This window comes from Oncorhynchus tshawytscha, linkage group LG05 (genome assembly GCF_018296145.1).
Source record: "Oncorhynchus tshawytscha isolate Ot180627B linkage group LG05, Otsh_v2.0, whole genome shotgun sequence".
Lineage (NCBI taxonomy): Eukaryota > Metazoa > Chordata > Actinopteri > Salmoniformes > Salmonidae > Oncorhynchus > Oncorhynchus tshawytscha.
Window position 1 is genome coordinate 86,895,256 of NC_056433.1, and position 19,452 is coordinate 86,914,707.

Below are 19,452 nucleotides of genomic sequence, written 5' to 3' on the forward strand. Positions count from 1 at the left end.
TTGAATCCCCGAGCTGACAAGGTAAAAATCTGTCGTTCTGTCCTTGAATAAGGCAGTTAACCCACTGTTCCTCGCTAGGCCGTCATTGTAAATAAGAAGGTGTTCTTAATTGACTTACCTAGAAACTTGAATTGAAACCTAGAATTACAAAAATTGCTGCAGCTTTATTATGAACTACAAGGCCATGAGGACAATACAAAACAAGAGGCTCTGCTGCCCTCTAGCTGTCCGTCTCTGTAATGGCAGTAGTAATAGCCATTATTACACTATTTCAAGGTATCTTTCAAGTGCTTTGAGCAATTAGACTGATGGAGTGACAGTCTTGAAGTACATGTTAACAAATAAATTGCATGAAAGTGTTGGTCATATCAATTCCCAATCTGACCCTCATACCATCATGGCCACATCCCCAGGTTACAATTAACTCACTGATCTGCTCCTCTCCCCTGTAACTATTCCCCGGGTTCTTTAGTTCCCTCTGGTTTTAGTAATGAAATAGTGGCCATCCAGACACCATGTTGTGTGTATAGAAAGGCTGCATTTACAAAAACAGACCAATTCTGATATTTTGCCATTGGTCTTTTGCCCAATTAAATCAGAATTAGTCTGTGTTGTGTAAACGCAGCCAAACGTGTGTGCTTATAAACTTCCCTTCTTCAAAGAGCGTTCATATTGGTTTTCCATCCTCTCTGCCTTCATGGATTTGAAAGGAAATTAAAACTCCCTCTAGCCCATGGGGTGTCAAACATGGGTGGTTTCAGTAAACATGGGTGGTTTGAGTAAAAACATATACACTTTCAAATTAATTAATGCAAATCGAAACGGTGTAACCCGTTACATTCTGAGCTGTTTTTTGGGGGGCCTGTCTATGTCTTATTTTTGTATTAAAAAAAAACAACTCAATAACGTGAAAGACCTAATTGCTAGGGTCATTTTAAGACGTCGTGCTTGAAAACACCACGACACGTCACGGGATCTAATACTGCTGTCTAGTGGATGACCTGGGCATCAGACAGGATATGTTTTTACGTCAATGGAAATGTAGAGACTTCATCTTTCTCCTCACATGTATATCAAGGTATGGCATAAACCCTGCACTTTTAAAATGGCCGTGTTCCTATGGGAAAGTGCACGCTTAGAGTGCCGCCATTAGGTAAACGATCTGAAAAAATATATTTATATTGTAATGAAACAGCATGGAGGCAGGTCTCGAACCCTCGACCTTCGAGCCCGAGGTCCGGCGCGCTATCGACTGTGCCGCAAAAGCATGCTCGTGAGGTATAGTCGATTTCCGCGCTTATAAACCCAGGGTCGTTACACTATTATTATTATTTTTAATTGTTTTGGAACAGTAATTTGATTTCAAACAGACTTTCAAATCTCTTACCAATATGGGGACATTTGGGGGTCCCCTGCGAATAAAAAACAACAACAAAAAACGTTACACTTACGGGTTTTCTGTCCTGTAGTATTTTGGGCTCTGAGGTAGTCACCTTTCTAACAGATCTAAGCATGTATTTGTAGGAATTTGAAACCTTCATGTACATTACAATGGTAGTATACAATATTATGCATTGTTAAGAAAATGTCACCAGAGAGCATCGGAAATTCTAAAAACAATATAACTATTTGGGGCATTTTTTTTTACGGCGAGGAGCTATAACACATTTTCAGTGCAGCCCCCCAGAAGACCGAATACGCTCCCCAGGGGCATCTAGCCCATACAACCCAATCCAATGTTTTTACATTTTTGGGTCGTACACACTTCAGGTGGAAGGAGAGATTATTGTGAGATATATTTAAGCAATAAGTACCGAGGGTGTGTGGTATATGGCTAATATTCCACGGCTAAGGGTTGTTCTTAATCACGACGCAACACGGAGTGCCTGGATACAGCACTTAGCCGTGGTATATTGGACATATACTACTAATCCCCGAGATGTCGTATTGCTTTTATAAACCGGTTGTTAATACAGTAAGGTAAGGAACTACATATTACACTGAAAATGTTGCTTTAATAAATAAATACATTCCGCCATGAAAAAGTAGTCTGGACAAAAGTCTCGTTGCCAGACTGGTTGCTATACAACAACCACAGGCTAGCTGGCAAGCTTACATTACATGTATGGGGGGGAAACAGAGCATTAGCGCTACTTCTAGAGTGACTAACACGTGCCAATGATTTATTCATGTTGGTCTGAATGTTGTCATTTATTGTGCACAAGTGAGAGAGAAACAACATGGCCCCGTGTTATATCGTTTGTTGTTTCCACGCTGCTGGGAACGGATGCCGTTCGTTGAACTGGGGCAGCTGCTGCTGTGTTGTCAGAGTACATTAGAATGATTTAGTTTGGTAACAGTTACATATTATTATGTAGCCGTTCAGTTTTATCGTGCCCCTCTTCCCTCGACTTTTTAACTCCGCCAACAGACACGTTGTAAATTCGGTGTCCTTGTGTGTATGTCCATGCCAAACTGAGAAGTGTTCGTTGATATACCGGTCCAGCATAACGTTAGCTGCTAAATCCCATATTCTTAGGCATTCATGTTTCTCACTGAACAAATACAAATCCCGTAGAATAATGTTCAGTTTCATTTTTTTATATTCCCAAACTCACAATATATATTCCCTTTTTCTACACACCAGTCAGTAAATCAGCTAAGTGTCCACTTTGTTTGTTTCAAATCTAAATGCTTATTTTGTACATCGGCAATTTGCACTATTGTTGACGTAGCCATTTTATCAACGTGAACAGGCTTAAACGTCATGGTATACGGTATCACGTACGCACGGCAAACAAAAAAAATGCTGTTTTAGCCAATCAGTAACCAGTATCCAAACTACCCTGTTTATTAAACGTCTATAAAACATTCTCAGCGCGGGAATAGTTATGCCATTCCAGCCAATCGTTACGCAGAAACGATTGACTCCATCCCACCCGTTTGTGATTTGTCAAAGAGTTTACACAATTCCCTCCGATGATTGGACGAAAAAAATAAAATAATTGTGAGCTTCCCTTCGTTCTTCCGGTTATGTATGTTGTTGAAAAGAAAAGACGAATGCCTGGGGAAAACAAAACACTACGAATACGGTATTTTAGCATGTTAAAAACAAAAAAATTATGCCAATGTATCGTCAAAAGCTTTTGTCGATAAAGCTTTTCCCAACTTATTTTGGCATTCTATGAATATTGTAAGTTCACCCAATGTTTGTTTAGCGATAGCTGCAGCTAGCAAGCTATCCTTAGCTAGCTATTTTGTAAGGTTAACCATCTGGATATGCGATCAAAATTAAACGTTAACGTTATGTAAACGTGTTATTTGAAAGCTCGACTGTGGTCGCTGCCATCGGCTTGTGATACTGTCAAAGCAGATAGGCACATTCTTCAGAGCAGTGCCTATTCGGTGATTTATCTTGTTACTCCTAACAGCTGTATAGTTAGGGTTTCATAGTAACTAGCTTACCATAACATTATCCGCCAACTAAAAGATACCTACCGTAGCGTTACGCTTGTTTACACTGAGCTGCACGGGGGGGGTTGGTACGCAACCATGGTTACATTACGAGCTGGCGGGAGATATGGGTCGGGTAACCTAGCTCAATGCAGGGACGGGATATGTCAATATGCCACTGTACCCCAAATGTGACCTTTATCCACACTGCTAGTAGTGTTTCAATCTTCTCGATCGGGCATTGTGGATAAAGGTACAATTTGAAGTACACTGGCCCATCCTAGCCCAAGATGTACTCTTAAGGAGCCTAACGTTACCGTTGCTCCTTAAAGTGCAATTACTTATTTACAGAGGTAGGATGACTCTGGCAGCCAAATACAATATCTAAACGTGAATCGATTCTCAATTGCAATATGAGTGTAGAAATGTAAAGCCCGATACTTTCATATCACATCAACATTATTTCACAAATGCTAAATATACACTTAATGTACGCAGCTTTTTACCACAGGCGTTCAGAGCATGCTAATTACCACAGGTGTTCAGAGCACGCTAGATAGTTAATTACCACAGGTGTTCAGAGCACGCTAGATAGTTAATTACCACAGGTGTTCAGAGCACGCTAATTACCACAGTTGTTCAGAGTATGCTAGATAGCTAATTACCACAGGTGTTCAGAGCATGCTAATTACCACAGGTGTTCAGAGTATGCTAGATAGCTAATTACCACAGGTGTTCAGAGCATGCTAATTACCACAGGTGTTCAGAGCATGCTAATTACCACAGTTGTTCAGAGTATGCTAGATAGCTAATTACCACAGGTGTTCAGAGCATGCTAGATAACTAATTACCACAGGTGTTCAGAGCACGCTAGATAGCTAATTACCACAGGTGTTCAGAGCATGCTAATTACCAGGTGTTCAGAGTATGCTAGATAGCTAATTACCACAGGTGTTCAGAGCATGCTAATTACCACAGGTGTTCAGAGTATGCTAGATAGCTAATTACCACAGGTGTTCAGAGTATGCTAGATAGCTAATTACCACAGGTGTTCAGAGTATGCTAGATAGCTAATTACCACAGGTGTTCAGAGTATGCTAGATAGCCAATTACCACAGGTGTTCAGAGTATGCTAGATAGCTAATTACCACAGGTGTTCAGAGCATGCTAATTACCACAGGTGTTCAGAGCATGCTAATTACCACAGGTGTTCAGAGCATGCTAATTACCACAGGTGTTCAGAGTATGCTAGATAGCCAATTACCACAGGTGTTCAGAGTATGCTAGATAGCTAATTACCACAGGTGTTCAGAGCATGCTAATTACCACAGTTGTTCAGAGTATGCTAGATAGCTAATTACCACAGGTGTTCAGAGCACGCTAGATAACTAATTACCACAGGTGTTCAGAGCACGCTAGATAGCTAATTACCACAGGTGTTCAGAGCATGCTAATTACCACAGGTGTTCAGAGTATGCTAGATAGCTAATTACCACAGGTGTTCAGAGCATGCTAATTACCACAGGTGTTCAGAGTATGCTAGATAGCTAATTACCACAGGTGTTCAGAGTATGCTAGATAGCTAATTACCACAGGTGTTCAGAGTATGCTAGATAGCTAATTACCACAGGTGTTCAGAGTATGCTAGATAGCCAATTACCACAGGTGTTCAGAGTATGCTAGATAGCTAATTACCACAGGTGTTCAGAGCATGCTAATTACCACAGGTGTTCAGAGCATGCTAATTACCACAGGTGTTCAGAGCATGCTAATTATCACAGGTGTTCAGAGTATGCTAGATAGCCAATTACCACAGGTGTTCAGAGCACGCTAGATAGTTAATTACCACAGGTGTTCAGAGCACGCTAATTACCACAGGTGTTCAGAGTATGCTAGATAGCTAATTAGAAAAGACAAACTAGCTTTTTGCAAATATAATAAATACAATCTAATAGTGTAATTTACAGGATGCTTGTGGATTTATATTAAGAAGCAAAGTGGAAGCTGTGTCGTAGTCATAAATCCAGGCCCTGCAGTGCCTAGCTCCACTCCTATTCCCCAGGCGCTCTCTTTTGATGACTTCTGTAACCGTAATAGCCTTGGTTTCATGCATGTTAACATTAGAATCCTCCTCCCTACGTTTGTTTTATTCACTGCTTTAGCACACTCTGCCAACCTGGATGTTCTAGCCGTGTCTGAATCCTGGCTAAGAAAGACCATCAAAAATCGGTCAAACGACCTCCACTCATAACTGTCAAACGCTCCCTGAAACACTTCAGCGAGCAGGCCTTTCTAATCGACCTGGCCGGGGTATCCTGGAAGGATATTGGTCTCATCCCGTCAGTAGAGGATGTCTTTTTTTTTTTTAAATGCCTTCCTCACCATCTTAAATAAGCATGCCCCATTCAAGAAATTTAGAGCCAGGAACAGATATATCCCTCGGTTTTCTCCAGACCTGACTGCCCTCAACCAACACAAAACATCCTATGGCGTTCTGCATTAGCATCGAACAGCCCCCGTGATATGCAGCTGTTCAGGGAAGCTAGAAACCAATATACACAGGCAGTTAGAAAAGCCAAGGCTTTTTTTTCAAGCAGAAATTTGCTTCCTGCAACACAAACTCAAAAATGTTCTGGGACACTGTAAAGTCCATGGAGAATAAGAACACCTCCTCCCAGCTGCCCACAGCACTGAGGCTAGGAAACACTGTCACCACCGATAAATCCACTATAATTGAGAATTTCAACAAGCATTTTTCTACGGCTGGCCATGCTTTCCACCTGGCTACCCCTACCCCGGTCAACAGCACTGCACCCCCCACAGCAACTCGCCCAAGCCTTCCCCATTTCTCCTTCTCCCAAATCCATTCAGCTGATGTTCTGAAAGAGCTGCAAAATCTGGACCCCTACAAATCAGCCGGGCTAGACAATCTGGACCTTTTCTTTCTAAAATGATCTGCCGAAATTGTTGCCACCCCTATTACTAGCCTCTCTTTCGTGTCATCTGAGATTCCCAAAGATTGGAAAGCAGCTGCGGTCATCCCCCTCTTGACCCAAACTGCTACTGACCTATATCTATCCTACCCTGCCTTTTCTAAAGTCTTCGAAAGCCAAGTCAACAAACAGATTACCGACCATTTCGAATCCCACCATACCTTCTCCGCTATGCAATCTGGTTTCAGAGCTGGTCATAGGTGCACCTCAGCCACGCTCAAGGTCCTAAACGATATCTTAACCGCCAGCGATAAGGAACAGTACTGTGCAGCCGTATTCATTGACCTGGCCAAGGCTTTCGACTCTGTCAATCACCACATCCTCATCGGCAGACTCGATAGCCTTGGTTTCTCAAATGATTGCCTCGTTTCATGTGCTGCATTGACCATGCAGACTGAACACAAGTGCCTCGTAGTCAAGCGAGAATAAATGCGCTCCTTGAGTGTCTGGGTGGGGTTAGGTCTGTGTGGAAATCAGGGGGTGGGGCTAGGTCTGTGTGGAAATCAGGGGTGGGGCTAGGTCTGTGTGGAAAGCAGGGGGTGGGGCTAGGTCTGTGTGGAAAGCAGGGGTGGGGCTAGGTCTGTGTGGAAAGCAGGGGGTGGGGCTAGGTCTGTGTGGAAAGCAGGGGGTGGGGCTAGGTCTGTGTGGAAAGCAGGGGGTGGGGCTAGGTCTGTGTGGAAAGCAGGGGGTGGGGCTAGGTCTGTGTGGAAAGCAGGGGGTGGGGCTAGGTCTGTGTGGAAAGCAGGGGGTGGGGCTAGGTCTGTGTGGAAAGCAGGGGGTGGGGCTGGGTGCTAGGGGGTCTGTGTCTGGAAAGCAGGGGGGGGGGCTAGGTCTGTGTGGAAAGCAGGGGGAGGGGCTAGGTCTGTGTGGAAAGCAGGGGGTGGGGCTAGGTCTGTGTGGAAAGCAGGGGGTGGGGCTAGGTCTGTGTGGAAAGCGGCATGGAGAGCGAGAGAGTTGAGCGAGATGACTCATAGGGAAGTATAAGAAAAAATAAACTATTGAAATTGACATTACACACAGTGTATCACATTTAACAAACCAAACATTTAAAATACTGTTATAGAAGGTAAAGTAAAAACCCAATCCGGTCCGTGCATCAATACTGTTATATTGTCAAATTCGGTATACCGCCCAGCCCGAACTGAGAGTCATGATCAAAGGATACTCCCACCCCTGCATTGAGATATGTTTTCCGACCCATATCTCGCACCGGCTCCGCGCTGTCTTAATGTAACCATCCATGATTGCGTTCCCACCCCAATGCAGCTCGTTGTAAACAAGCGTAATGGGTAGGGTGGGTATCTTCTGGTAAAGTAACTAGCTAGCTAGAATGTGCCACCCCATTATTTTTTTCATAACGTCTGAATTTCCTAAATCTCTCGGGACATTCATTGATCGCAGACAGAGCGTTGATATGTAAAAAATACTTCAGCTTAAGCGCCTTTCCATTTCACACAAAGGTAGCTGGCTCTGTGTGAATGAAAGACAGGGTACCGAGGCTAGTGAGTCTTGCTAGAGCTGCTAGAATGGGATTTGTCTCCGTTCATCTTTACTCCCCAGGGCTGTGACAGGGTGGCAGGTAGCCTAGTGGTTAGAGTGTTGGACTAGTAACCGAAAGGTTGCTAGATCGAATCCCCGAGTTGACAAGGTAAACATCTGTTGTTTATGCCCCTGAACAAGGCAGTTAACCCACTGTTCCTAGACTGTCATTGTAAATAAGAATTTATTTGGAACTGACTTGCCTAGTTAAATAATGTTTAAAAACAAAATATGAGAGTCATGAAATTTGTGTTGACTGTCATGTGGATTCCTCATGCCATCTCTTCTCAAAACCCATTGAGGGGAGGGAATTTGGACCTTATCCGCCAATACATTTGATCAGATAAGGAGAAAAAATGAATTGAGAAAGAGGCGTGTGATCTATTTTAACATTTTTTTATTTTTTATATAATGGTTGTTCAATCCTTCTCCCTTCTAGGATAGTGAAAGATGAGTTCTCAGCCATTTTCTACAGCTGGAATGCCTGCTCAGAGTAATCCTGGTGGAAAGCCGGTCTCCATCAATCAGTCATCCAAACAGCCAGGTTAACATTTATATTGAATATTGCGTGTTCCTAATGGCATACTATTCCCTATATCAGGGGTTCTCAAACTTTTTGGGGCCAGGGTCCCCTTTTGTGATACTAAATTCATCAGGGACCCCCTCATAATCAGAACACAACTCAAGTAAGGTAATATATCAAATAAATAGCTTACAAGGAGTTTTACGACGGCCAGACAAACCAAGTCTTGGAGTGTGGGAAGAAACATTTTAAAGGCCCACCTCTTGGCATCGGAGATAAACATTTAGCAGTTTTCAAGCGAATTTCCTGCAATTCTACAAAAACAATGTCCATGTGGCAGAGACAGGTTAGAGATTTTCCAGTACTGTGGATACCAATATCCCTGTGAGTCTCCCAGGCCTAGGTTTCCCAGTATGTGGTTGTCTCACCTAGCTATCTTAAGATGAATGCACCAACTAACTGCAAGAAGCTCTGGATAAGGGTGTCTGATAAATGGCTAAACTGTAATGTAAATGAATAATGTAAATTTAATGTAAATTAATAATGTTAATGTAAATGAATAATGTAAATTTAATGTAAATTAATAATGTTAGTGTAAATTAATAATGTAAAGGAATGTTAGTTAATAATGTTAATAAATAATGTAAATGTAATGTAAGTTAATAATGTAAATGAGTAATGTAAATTAATAATGTAAATGAATGTTACATTGTATGGTATTACACCCTCTGAACTTATTCTACGGATCCATTGGCCAGAATTAATTTAATTAGTTAATATTCATTAAAATAAATACATGTGTGTGTGTATGTATATATATATATATATATATATACACACACACACACACAGTACCAGTCAAAAGTTTGGAGACACCATTCAAGGGTTTTTCTTTATTTTTACTATTTTCTACATTGTAGAATAATAGTGAAGACATCACAACTATGAAATAACACATATGGAATCATGTAGTATAGTAACCAAAAAAGTGTTAAACAAATCATATATTTTAGATTCTTCAAAAGTAACCATCCTTTGCCTTGATCATAGCTTTGCAAATGCTGGGCATTCTCTCAACCAGCTTCACCTGGAATGCTTTTCCAACAGTCTTGAAGGAGTTCCCACAAATGCTGAGCACTTGCTGGCTGCTTTTCCTTCACTCTGCTGTCCGACTCATCCCAAACCATCCTAATTGGGCTGAGGTCGGGTGATTGTGGAGTCCAGGTCATCTGTTGCAGCACCATCACTCTCCTTCTTGGTCAAATAGCCCTTACACAGCCTGGAGGTGTATTGGTCATTGTCCTGTTGAAAAACAAATTATATTCCCACTAAGTGCAAACCAGATAGGATGGCGTATCACTGCAGAATGCTCTGGTAGCCATGCTGGTTAAGTGTGCCTTGAATTCTAAATAAATCACTGACAGTGTCACCAGCAAAGCACCATCACACCTCCTCCTCCATGCTTCACAGTGGCAACCACACATGCGGAGATCATCCGTTCACCTACTCTGCGTCTCACAAAGACACGACGGTTGGAACCAAAAATCTTAAATTTGGACTCATCAGACCAAAGGACAGATTTCCACTGGTCTGATGTCCATTGTTTGTGTTTCTTGGCCCAAGTAAGTCTCTTCTTCTTATTGGTGTCCTTTAGTAGTGGTTTCTTTGCAGCAATTGGACAATGAAGGCCTGATTCACACAGTCTCCTCTGAACAGTTGATGTTTGAGATGTGTCTGTTACTTGAACTCTGTGAATCATTTATTTGGGCTGCAATTTGAGGTGTAGTTAGTTAACTCTGATGATCTTATCCTTTGCAGCAGAGGGAACTCTGGGTCTTCCTTTCCTGTGGCGGTCCTCATGAGAGCCAGTTTCATCATAGAGCTTGATGGTTTTTGCGACTGCACTTGAATAAACTTTAAAAATTCTTGAAATGTTCCGTATTGACTGACCTTCAAGTCTTAAAGTAATGATGGACTGTCATTTCTCTTTGCTTATTTTAGCTGTTCTTGCCATAATATGGATTTGGTCTTTTACCAAATAGGTCTATCTTCTGTATACCACCCCTACCTTGTCACAACACAACTGATTGGCTCAAACACATTAAGAAGGAAAGAAATTCCACAAATTAACTTCTAACAAGGCACACCTGTTAATTGAAATGCATTCCAGGTGACTACCTCATGAAGTTGGTTGAGAGAATGCCAAGAGTGTGCAAAGCTGTCATCAAGGCAAAGGGTGGCTACTTTTGAAGAATCTCAAATATAAATATATTTTGACTTGTTGAAAACGTTTTTTTTGGTTGCTACATGAGTCCATATCGGTTATTTCATAGTTTTATTGTCTTCATTATTATTCGACAATGTAGAAAATAGTAAAAATAAAGAAACCCTTGAATGAGTAGAGGTGTCCAAACTTTTGACTGGTACTGTATATATGTATAACTTCATGAGCTGCATTACCTGTCTTTGCAATTGGTTTATTTTCATTTGAGCTTAATGGCATGTTTAGCTAGCAGCCTCCATATGGAAATGTTATTTATTTGGCGCCCCCTTGTGTACTAAACTGGTAATACTGTAAATTCTGGATACTGTCCAACCCTGCTAGTTATTGAATCTTCCTAAATGGCCGAGTTGCAGTTCTGATTTAAATCGTCTCAGATCTATGGCAAGACTTGAAAATGGGTGTCTAGCAAAGATCAACTAACTTGACAGAGCTTGAAGAAATTTTAAAATAATAATGTACAATCCAGGTGTGCAAAGCTCGTAGAGACGTACCCATACAGACTCACAGCTGTAGTCGCTGACCAAAGGTAATAACATGTATTGACTTAGGGGTGTTGAATACTGATGTAAATACGATTTTTCTGTATTTAATTTTCAATACATTTGGAAATGTAAAAAAAATACACTTTGTCATTGTGGGGTATTGTGTGTAGCAAGGGGTGAGGGGGGGGGGGAATGTATATATTTAATCCAGTTTGAATTCAGACTGTAACACAACTTAAATGCGTTAAGTCAAGGGGGTATGAATACTTTCTGAAGGCACTGTCTGTTCATAGTAGGAATCAACATACTGTATAGTCTATTACCGTCAACCAAATAATGGCTCTAGAACAATCTACAGGAACGTTGTGTAGCAAAATCACTGAAAATGAACAATATAAGTGGAAGGCGGTGTCGGTAATTTTCGGTTTTGTCGTCCCAAAAGGAGTAGTACTACATAGTGAATAAGGTGCCATTTGGAACTGAACACATTTCAACAGTCCTCCAGAGTTTCTGGTAAATTCTCTCCAATTGTATGTTATGATGTTTATTAAAACTCACACTGCAGGCTTTTTAATGGTTCCCTAGCAGGACCAGGTGAGGACAGTAGTGGTGATGTGGACCACCATGGTCCAAAGGACCATCCAGCCAGCAGCAGGGGAGGAGAAGAAGCCCTGTTGTTCAGAGAAGACAAGCAGGAGACTGGAGTGGTCAGACCCTACCCCCAGGTTAGTGGATACTCTAGTTCCCTCAAACTCTGGACCTTGAAGCCAGTTCCAACTATGTTTTTTCATAGTTTCCCTCTAATCAAGGACTGATTTTAGACCTGGAACACCAGGTGGGTGCAATTAATTATCCGGTAGAACAGACAAGCTCCGGACCTCGTAGGGTAAGAGTTGAGTACCCTTGCTGTAGGGGATAGGATGGCTCCTTACCTCGTAGGGTAAGAGTTGAGTACCCTTGCTGTAGGGGATAGGATGGCTCCTTACCTGGTAGGGTAAGAGTTGAGTACCCTTGCTGTAGGGGATAGGATGGCTCCTTACCTCGTAGGGTAAGAGTTGAGTACCCTTGCTGTAGGGGATAGGATGGCTCCTTACCTCGTAGGGTAAGAGTTGAGTACCCTTGCTGTAGGGGATAGGATGGCTCCTTACCTCGTAGGGTAAGAGTTGAGTACCCTTGCTGTAGGGGATAGGATGGCTCCTTACCTCGTAGGGTAAGAGTTGAGTACCCCAGGTCTAGTTGATAGTGGACATGTATTTGATGGCTCCATTTGGGATGCAACCTATAATGTACAGATATCATTAACTGCACTTTCTCTATTTTCTCATTGATTGTAGGCTTTTTATTGGCTAATGTTCTGTGTCCTGAATCTCCATCAAACTCTTTAGTCCAAGACTAGGCTTTAATCCGTTCCCAGAATCCACCCCTGATATGTCTTACAAAGTCAAAATCTTATCTCATCATCCCTCCTCAGGTCCCGGTTCAGACCCACAGCCTGCAGTCCCTGGTCCCAGCTCTGTCCCAGCAGGTGCCCAACAAGGCAGGTACACCTGGTCAACCTGTCACCGTCTTCAACCCTCCTGTCCAACTACTGCAGGCCCAGCCTGCTGCCCTCGTCGACGGGCAAATTAAGGTAAGACCTCTCCATGGCTGTTTCTCCAAATTGCACTTTTTTTTTGCTATTTAGTTCACTACTTTTGACCAGGGCTCTAGTTGAAAGAAGCACACTTTGTTTACATACCCTACATTACTCATCTCATATGTATATACTGTACTCTATATCATCTACTGCATCCTTATGTAATACATGTATCACTAGCCACTTTAAACTATGCCACTTGGTTTACATACTCATCTCATATGTATATACTGTACTCGATACCATCTACTGCATCTTGCCTATGCCGTTCTGTACCATCACTCATTCATATATCTTTATGTACATATTCTTTATCCCTTTACACTTGTGCGTATAAGGTAGTAGTTGTGGAATTGTTAGGTTAGATTACTCGTTGGTTATTACTGCGTTATCGGAACTAGAAGCACAAGCATTTCGCTACACTCGCATTAACATCTGCTAACCATGTGTATGTGACAAATAACATTTGATTTGATTTTCCCCCTCTCTTCCCGAGCCTGATCCCAGATCTGTTTTATCTATAAAGGTATTAGGGTGGTAATTAGAACACCCCATTTTCCCCCCTCTCTTCTCTAGCCTGATCCCAGATCTGTTTTTATCTATAAAGGTAATAGGGTGGTAATTAGAACACCCCATTTCCCCCCTCTCTTCTCTAGCCTGATCCCAGATCTGTTTGTGGTGTATAGCCAACTATACACGACAGCATGAACACATCCCTTCTTCCCCTGCCATCATCTGATAGAGAACTCACTCAGTCAAGGAGGAAAAGTTGATACCCCCAAAAGTATCCTAAAATATAGAATCAAAAAAAGATTTATAGTCAATGTTATCACTAGCTTAAATCAAATCTATGTGTGTTAGGACAGCAAATATCATAGAAACAAATCTATATTTTCTGTGGTGTTTTTTTTTTCCTCCCTTCTTCAGGCTGCCCTGAAATCGCTGCTACCCAGTCGTCTCATCGCCCCAGCTCCAGCCTCCAGCCAGGGCCAGGGGGGTCACATCCCTCTCCCTCTGCCTCCCAAGGTGCAGCCTGCCCTGCTTGGCCACATCACTGTCACCCTGGAGAGCCACATCGCTCCCACCTCCTCCATCCCAGTGGCAACCATCAGTGGACAACAGGTGACTACATAGCCTGTTACATTCTTATTGGCTCTTGTTTGTGATCATCACATTCTTATTGGCTCTTGTTTGTGATCATTACATTCTTATTGGCTCTTGTTTGTGATCATTACATTCTTATTGGCTCTTGTTTGTGATCATTACATTCTTATTGGCTCTTGTTTGTGATCATCACATTCTTATTGGCTCTTGTTTGTGATCATTGCTTTTTAATAACTTTAATGAATGAGCCAATAAGGGGGCAGTTTCCTGGACACAGATTAAGCCCTAGTCCGGGATCAAAACTACATCAGTAGATTATCTCTGTTGAAAATGTGTTTTTAATCCAGGATTAGACTTAATCTGCATCCAGGAAAACCTTTTATTAGGGACTGATGTTTTTGACCTATTCTTATTTCAGGGCCACTCCAGTAATCGGCATCACCTCGTGCCAGCTAATATCCAGATAATTAGGTCTCCTTCTGTTCCTCAACACACATTCACCTCTCACCTACCAAGAGGTACGTACTACATCTCCATAACCCAGCGTTTTGATTGGAGGCCTAACACCCACCCGTTTCAAACATCAAACATTCACTTCCCATTTACCCTAACCCGATATTACTGGCCGGAGAGGAAACGTTTCACATTCTATTTTTCTCGCGTGTCGCACTTCTCTGGCTCGACCTCTAGAGGGCGCTCTTACCCTCCTGCCTTTCGTTCTGTATTATGTTCCCTCGTCTATATTGTGCTGTCTGTCTTCCAGGGGCGGTGGCTGCAGCAGTGATGTCCAGCTGTAAAGGGCCTGCTGTTCTCAGACCAGCATCAGGGGCCAGTGCAGGCCCCATTCAGCACACTGTACATCACGTCAACCACCAGTCTATCCAGGTGCTTACCCCAGCGTTATTACGGCTCAATTGCATTATTATGGTGGGAGGCTTGTGAAGGGTTTACAGATCAAATGTTGACTTACACACCATTGTTTTTCCTCATTTGTAGTGCAGGAAATGACTGCCCCCCACCCCCCCGGGGGGGGTTGACTTACTTCATTGTAACAAAGATAACTCCTGCGTTCATGATTGTTTGTGTTGACAGTTCAGTCAGTCTTGTAAGGAAACATAGTGTGATTGTCTCCCTCTCTTCGTCCTCAGTCCCGTTCCCCTGTCACCAGCTCTACAGCAGTGGTCCCCATATCAGCCACCCGGAACCAGTCCCCTGTCATCAACCCAACGTTCACCCAGTCTGCAGAGGTGCTGCATGGGTAAGTGGCCCAGTAGCTAGACTAGCATTAAAGGGATAGTGTGAGATTTTGGCCCTTTATGTACTTATCCAGAGTCAGATGAACTCATTGTCAGGGCTCTAAATTAAAAATGTTCATTGGTAGCACTTGCGCTCCCAACTTTAAAAAGTTTGGACTACCAGAAAATAAGATTGCGATATAGCCTAAATGATTCCCAGCTACTTCTGAAGCACATGTTGTGCTCTAGAAACTAATATGTAACCCTTTAAATACATTTGTTTATTATAAAAAGCTAAACTGTGATGACGACATGCAAGAGATCTGTCATTCATTCATTGCTGTGATCATTGACTTCCTGAAGAAGATATCCCCTTTCTTTCTGTGTCCCCAGATGTTTGGATGTACTGGTAAAGTTACCAGGAATTTAGCTAGCTAGCTAATGAGGTAACATGACTGATGTTTGGCTGTACTGGTAAAGTTACCAGGTTGTTAGCTAGCTAGCTAATGAGGTAACATGACTGATGTTTGGCTGTACTGGTAAAGTTACCAGGTTGTTAGCTAGCTAGCTAATGAGGTAACATGACTGATGTTTGGATGTACTGGTAAAGTTACCAGGAATTTAGCTAGCTAGCTAATGAGGTAACATGACTGATGTTTGGCTGTACTGGTAAAGTTACCAGGTTGTTAGCTAGCTAGCTAATGAGGTAACATGACTGATGTTTGGATGTACTGGTAAAGTTACCAGGTTGTTAGCTAGCTAGCTAATGAGGTAACATGACTGATGTTTGGATGTACTGGTAAAGTTACCAGGTTGTTAGTTAATGAGGTAACATGACTGATGTTTGGATGTACTGGTAAAGTTACTTGTTAATGAGGTAACATGACTGATGTTTGGATGTACTGGTAAAGTTACCAGGTTGTTAGCTAGCTAGCTAATGAGGTAACATGACTGATGTTTGGATGTACTGGTAAAGTTACCAGGTTGTTAGTTAGCTAGCTAGCTAATGAGGTAACATGACTGATGTTTGGATGTACTGGTAAGTTACCAGGTTGTTAGCTAGCTGGCTAATGCTAATGAGATGTTTGGAACATGACTGATGTTTGGCTAATGTACTGGATGTTTGGATGTACTGGTACAGTTACCAGGTTGTTAGCTAGCTAGCTAATGAGGTAACATGACTGATGTTTGGATGTACTGGTACAGTTACCAGGTTGTTAGTTAGCTAGCTAGCTAATGAGGTAACATGACTGATGTTTGGATGTACTGGTAAAGTTACCAGGTTGTTAGCTAGCTAGCTAATGAGGTAACATGACTGATGTTTGGATGTACTGGTACAGTTACCAGGTTGTTAGCTAGCTAATGAGGTAACATGACTGATGTTTGGATGTACTGGTACAGTTACCAGGTTGTTAGTTAGCTAGCTAGCTAATGAGGTAACATGACTGATGTTTGGATGTGTACTGGTAAAGTTATCAGGAATTTAGCTAGCTAGCTAATGAGGTAACATGACTGGAACACGGTGTAAAACAAATGCAGCCAGCGAGTAGTTTTAGAACGGCCCGCGACATGGTTTATGACAGGAGGAGAAAAAGATTGTGTCGGTAATATGTGTCCGATCTTTTGAACTGTTTGGGTTCGGAAAACAAGCAGTTTGCTCCGTAGTAATGGTACAAGCATGACGCTAACGAATCTGCGCTCGGGGAAACAACGGTACAGAAAGAAAACAAATATATGGTTTTAGTTTTTTTGCACAGTGCTCCCAAATTAAAACCCCCTGTATAAATGAGAAAATAAACCATAGGACTTACCTTTAACCACTTGTGTAAATGACAACGTGTGTTTGTGCCCACAAGATTTAGAATTCAAATTTGAAATGTATTGACCATGTATTGAAACAATACCCACCAGAGCTTTCACATTAAAAGGGAGGGTGGGTTGATGATGTCACATTAAAAGGGACGGTGGGTTGATGATGTCACATTAAAAGGGATGGTGGGTTGATGATGTCACATTAAAAGGGACGGTGGGTTGATGATGTCACATTAAAAGGGATGGTGGGTTGATGATGTCACATTAAAAGGGACGGTGGGTTGGATGGGGACGGGGTTGATGATGTCACATTAAAAGGGATGGTGGGTTGATGATGTCACATTAAAAGGCTTGGTGGGTTGATGATGTCACATTAAAAGGCTTGGTGGGTTGATGATGTCACATTAAAGGCTTGGTGGGTTGATGATGTCACATTAAAAGGCTTGGTGGGTTGATGATGTCACATTAATAGGCTTGGTGGGTTGATGATGTCACATTAAAAGGCTTGGTGGGTTGATGATGTCACATTAATAGGCTTGGTGGGTTGATGATGTCACATTAAAAGGCTTGGTGGGTTGATGATGTCACATTAAAAGGCTTGGTGGGTTGATGATGTCACATTAAAAGGGACGGTGGGTTGATGATGTCACATTAAAAGGGACGGTGGGTTGATGATGTCACATTAAAAGGGACGGTGGGTTGAGGATGTCACATTAAAAGGGACGGTGGGTTGATGATGTCACATTAAAAGGGATGGTGGGTTGATGATGTCACATTAAAAGGGACGGTGGGTTGATGATGTCACATTAAAAGGGAGGGTGGGTTGAGGATGTCACATTAAAAGGGATGGTGGGTTGATGATGTCACATTAAAAGGGATGGTGGGTTGATGTCACATTAAAAGGGATGGTGGGTTGATGATGTCTTCTTGTGTTACCTCCTCCAGACATCCAGGGCTGACCATCCACCCTCCTCCTGCCACCATCAGTATCCAACGTCCCCAGGGGACCAGGGACACAGCCACTCGCATCACCCTGCCCTCCCACCCTGCTATAGGGGGGCAGAAACCCCAGCCCCCCCACACCATGACACAGGTCAGAACCTTTGACGATAAATATTTACCTTTGGCGCTATACTCCAGCATTTTGGATTTGAGATCAAATGTTTAGTATCAGGCAACAGTATAGAATGTCACCTTTTTATTTGAGGGTATTTTCATATACATCTCTGTTTTACTGTTTATAAATGAAAGCACTTTGTATATCTAGTTCCCCATTTGAAGACGTACCTATGTAGGATCTTAATTTGATCTCCCTGTTGCAGGAAATCTTTAACTTGCAGGAAATCTTTAACAGTGTATTTGAGGTTTAAAAAGGCTTCTGAAGTTAGTAATTTCCACTTAGAAATTGCAGACTTGATTTGTCCCTTACGTATAACTTTTTGAGGATCTGGGGACACATGCCAAATCTTTTCCGTCTCCTGAGGGGCAATAGGTGTTGTTGTGCCCTTATTACGACTGGTTTGGTGTGTTTGGGACATGATAGTTTGTTGGTGATGTGGACACAAAGGAACTTAACTCTCGACCTGCTCCACTACAGCCCCGTAGATGAGAATGGGGGCGTGTTCGGCCCTCCTTTTCCTGTAGTCCGCGATCAGCTCTTTTGTCTTGCTCCCTATAGGCTGTCTCATCATTGTCGGTGATCAGGCCTACCACCGTTGTGTCGTCAGCAAACTTAATGATGGTGTTGGAGACGTGCTTGGCCACGCAATTGTGGGTGAACAGGGAGTACAGGAGGGGACTAAGTACACACCCCTGAGGGGCCCCCGTGAGCTTTGTGGGCACTATTGTGTTGAATGCTGAGCTGTAGTCAATGAGCAGCATTCTCACATACAGTACCAGTCAAAAGTTTGAACACACCTACTCATTCAAGGGTTTTTCTTTATTTGCTATTTTGTACATTGTAGAATAACAGTAAAGACATCAAAACTATGAAGCAACACATATGGAGTCATGTAGTAACCAACAAAGTGTTAAAACACATCAAAATATATTTTATATTTGAGATTCTTCAAAGTAGCCACCCGTTGCCTTGATTACAGCGTTGCACACTCTTGGCATTCTCTCAACCAGCTTCATGAGGTAGTCACCTGGAATGCATTTCAATTAACAGGTGTGCCTTGTTAAAAGTGAATTTGTGGAATTTCTTTCCTTCAAAATGTGTTTGAGCCAATCAGTTGTGATGTGACAAGGTAGGGGTGGTATACAGAGGACAGCCCTATTTGGTAAACTACCAAGTCCATATTATGGCAAGAACAGCTCACATAAGCAAAAAGAAACAACAGTCTCTTTGACACATGAAGGTCAGTCAATCTGCAAAAATGTCAAGAACTT

The 19,452-nt window shown here is 42.3% G+C and overlaps 1 protein-coding gene across 1 annotated transcript in view; it reads left to right on the forward strand.

The window, feature by feature from the left end:
* Window positions 1-2,995: 2,995 nt before the first annotated feature.
* Window positions 2,996-19,452, forward strand: part of LOC112247792 (histone deacetylase complex subunit SAP130-like) — a 51,413-nt gene continuing 34,956 nt past the window's right edge. The window contains 9 exon segments of the mRNA XM_042322615.1: window positions 2,996-3,092; window positions 8,425-8,529; window positions 11,860-11,999; window positions 12,746-12,904; window positions 13,838-14,032; window positions 14,433-14,532; window positions 14,778-14,899; window positions 15,163-15,272; window positions 18,007-18,154. Of these exon segments, the coding sequence (XP_042178549.1) occupies window positions 8,436-8,529; window positions 11,860-11,999; window positions 12,746-12,904; window positions 13,838-14,032; window positions 14,433-14,532; window positions 14,778-14,899; window positions 15,163-15,272; window positions 18,007-18,154 (1,068 nt within the window). The 5' untranslated portion in view covers window positions 2,996-3,092; window positions 8,425-8,435.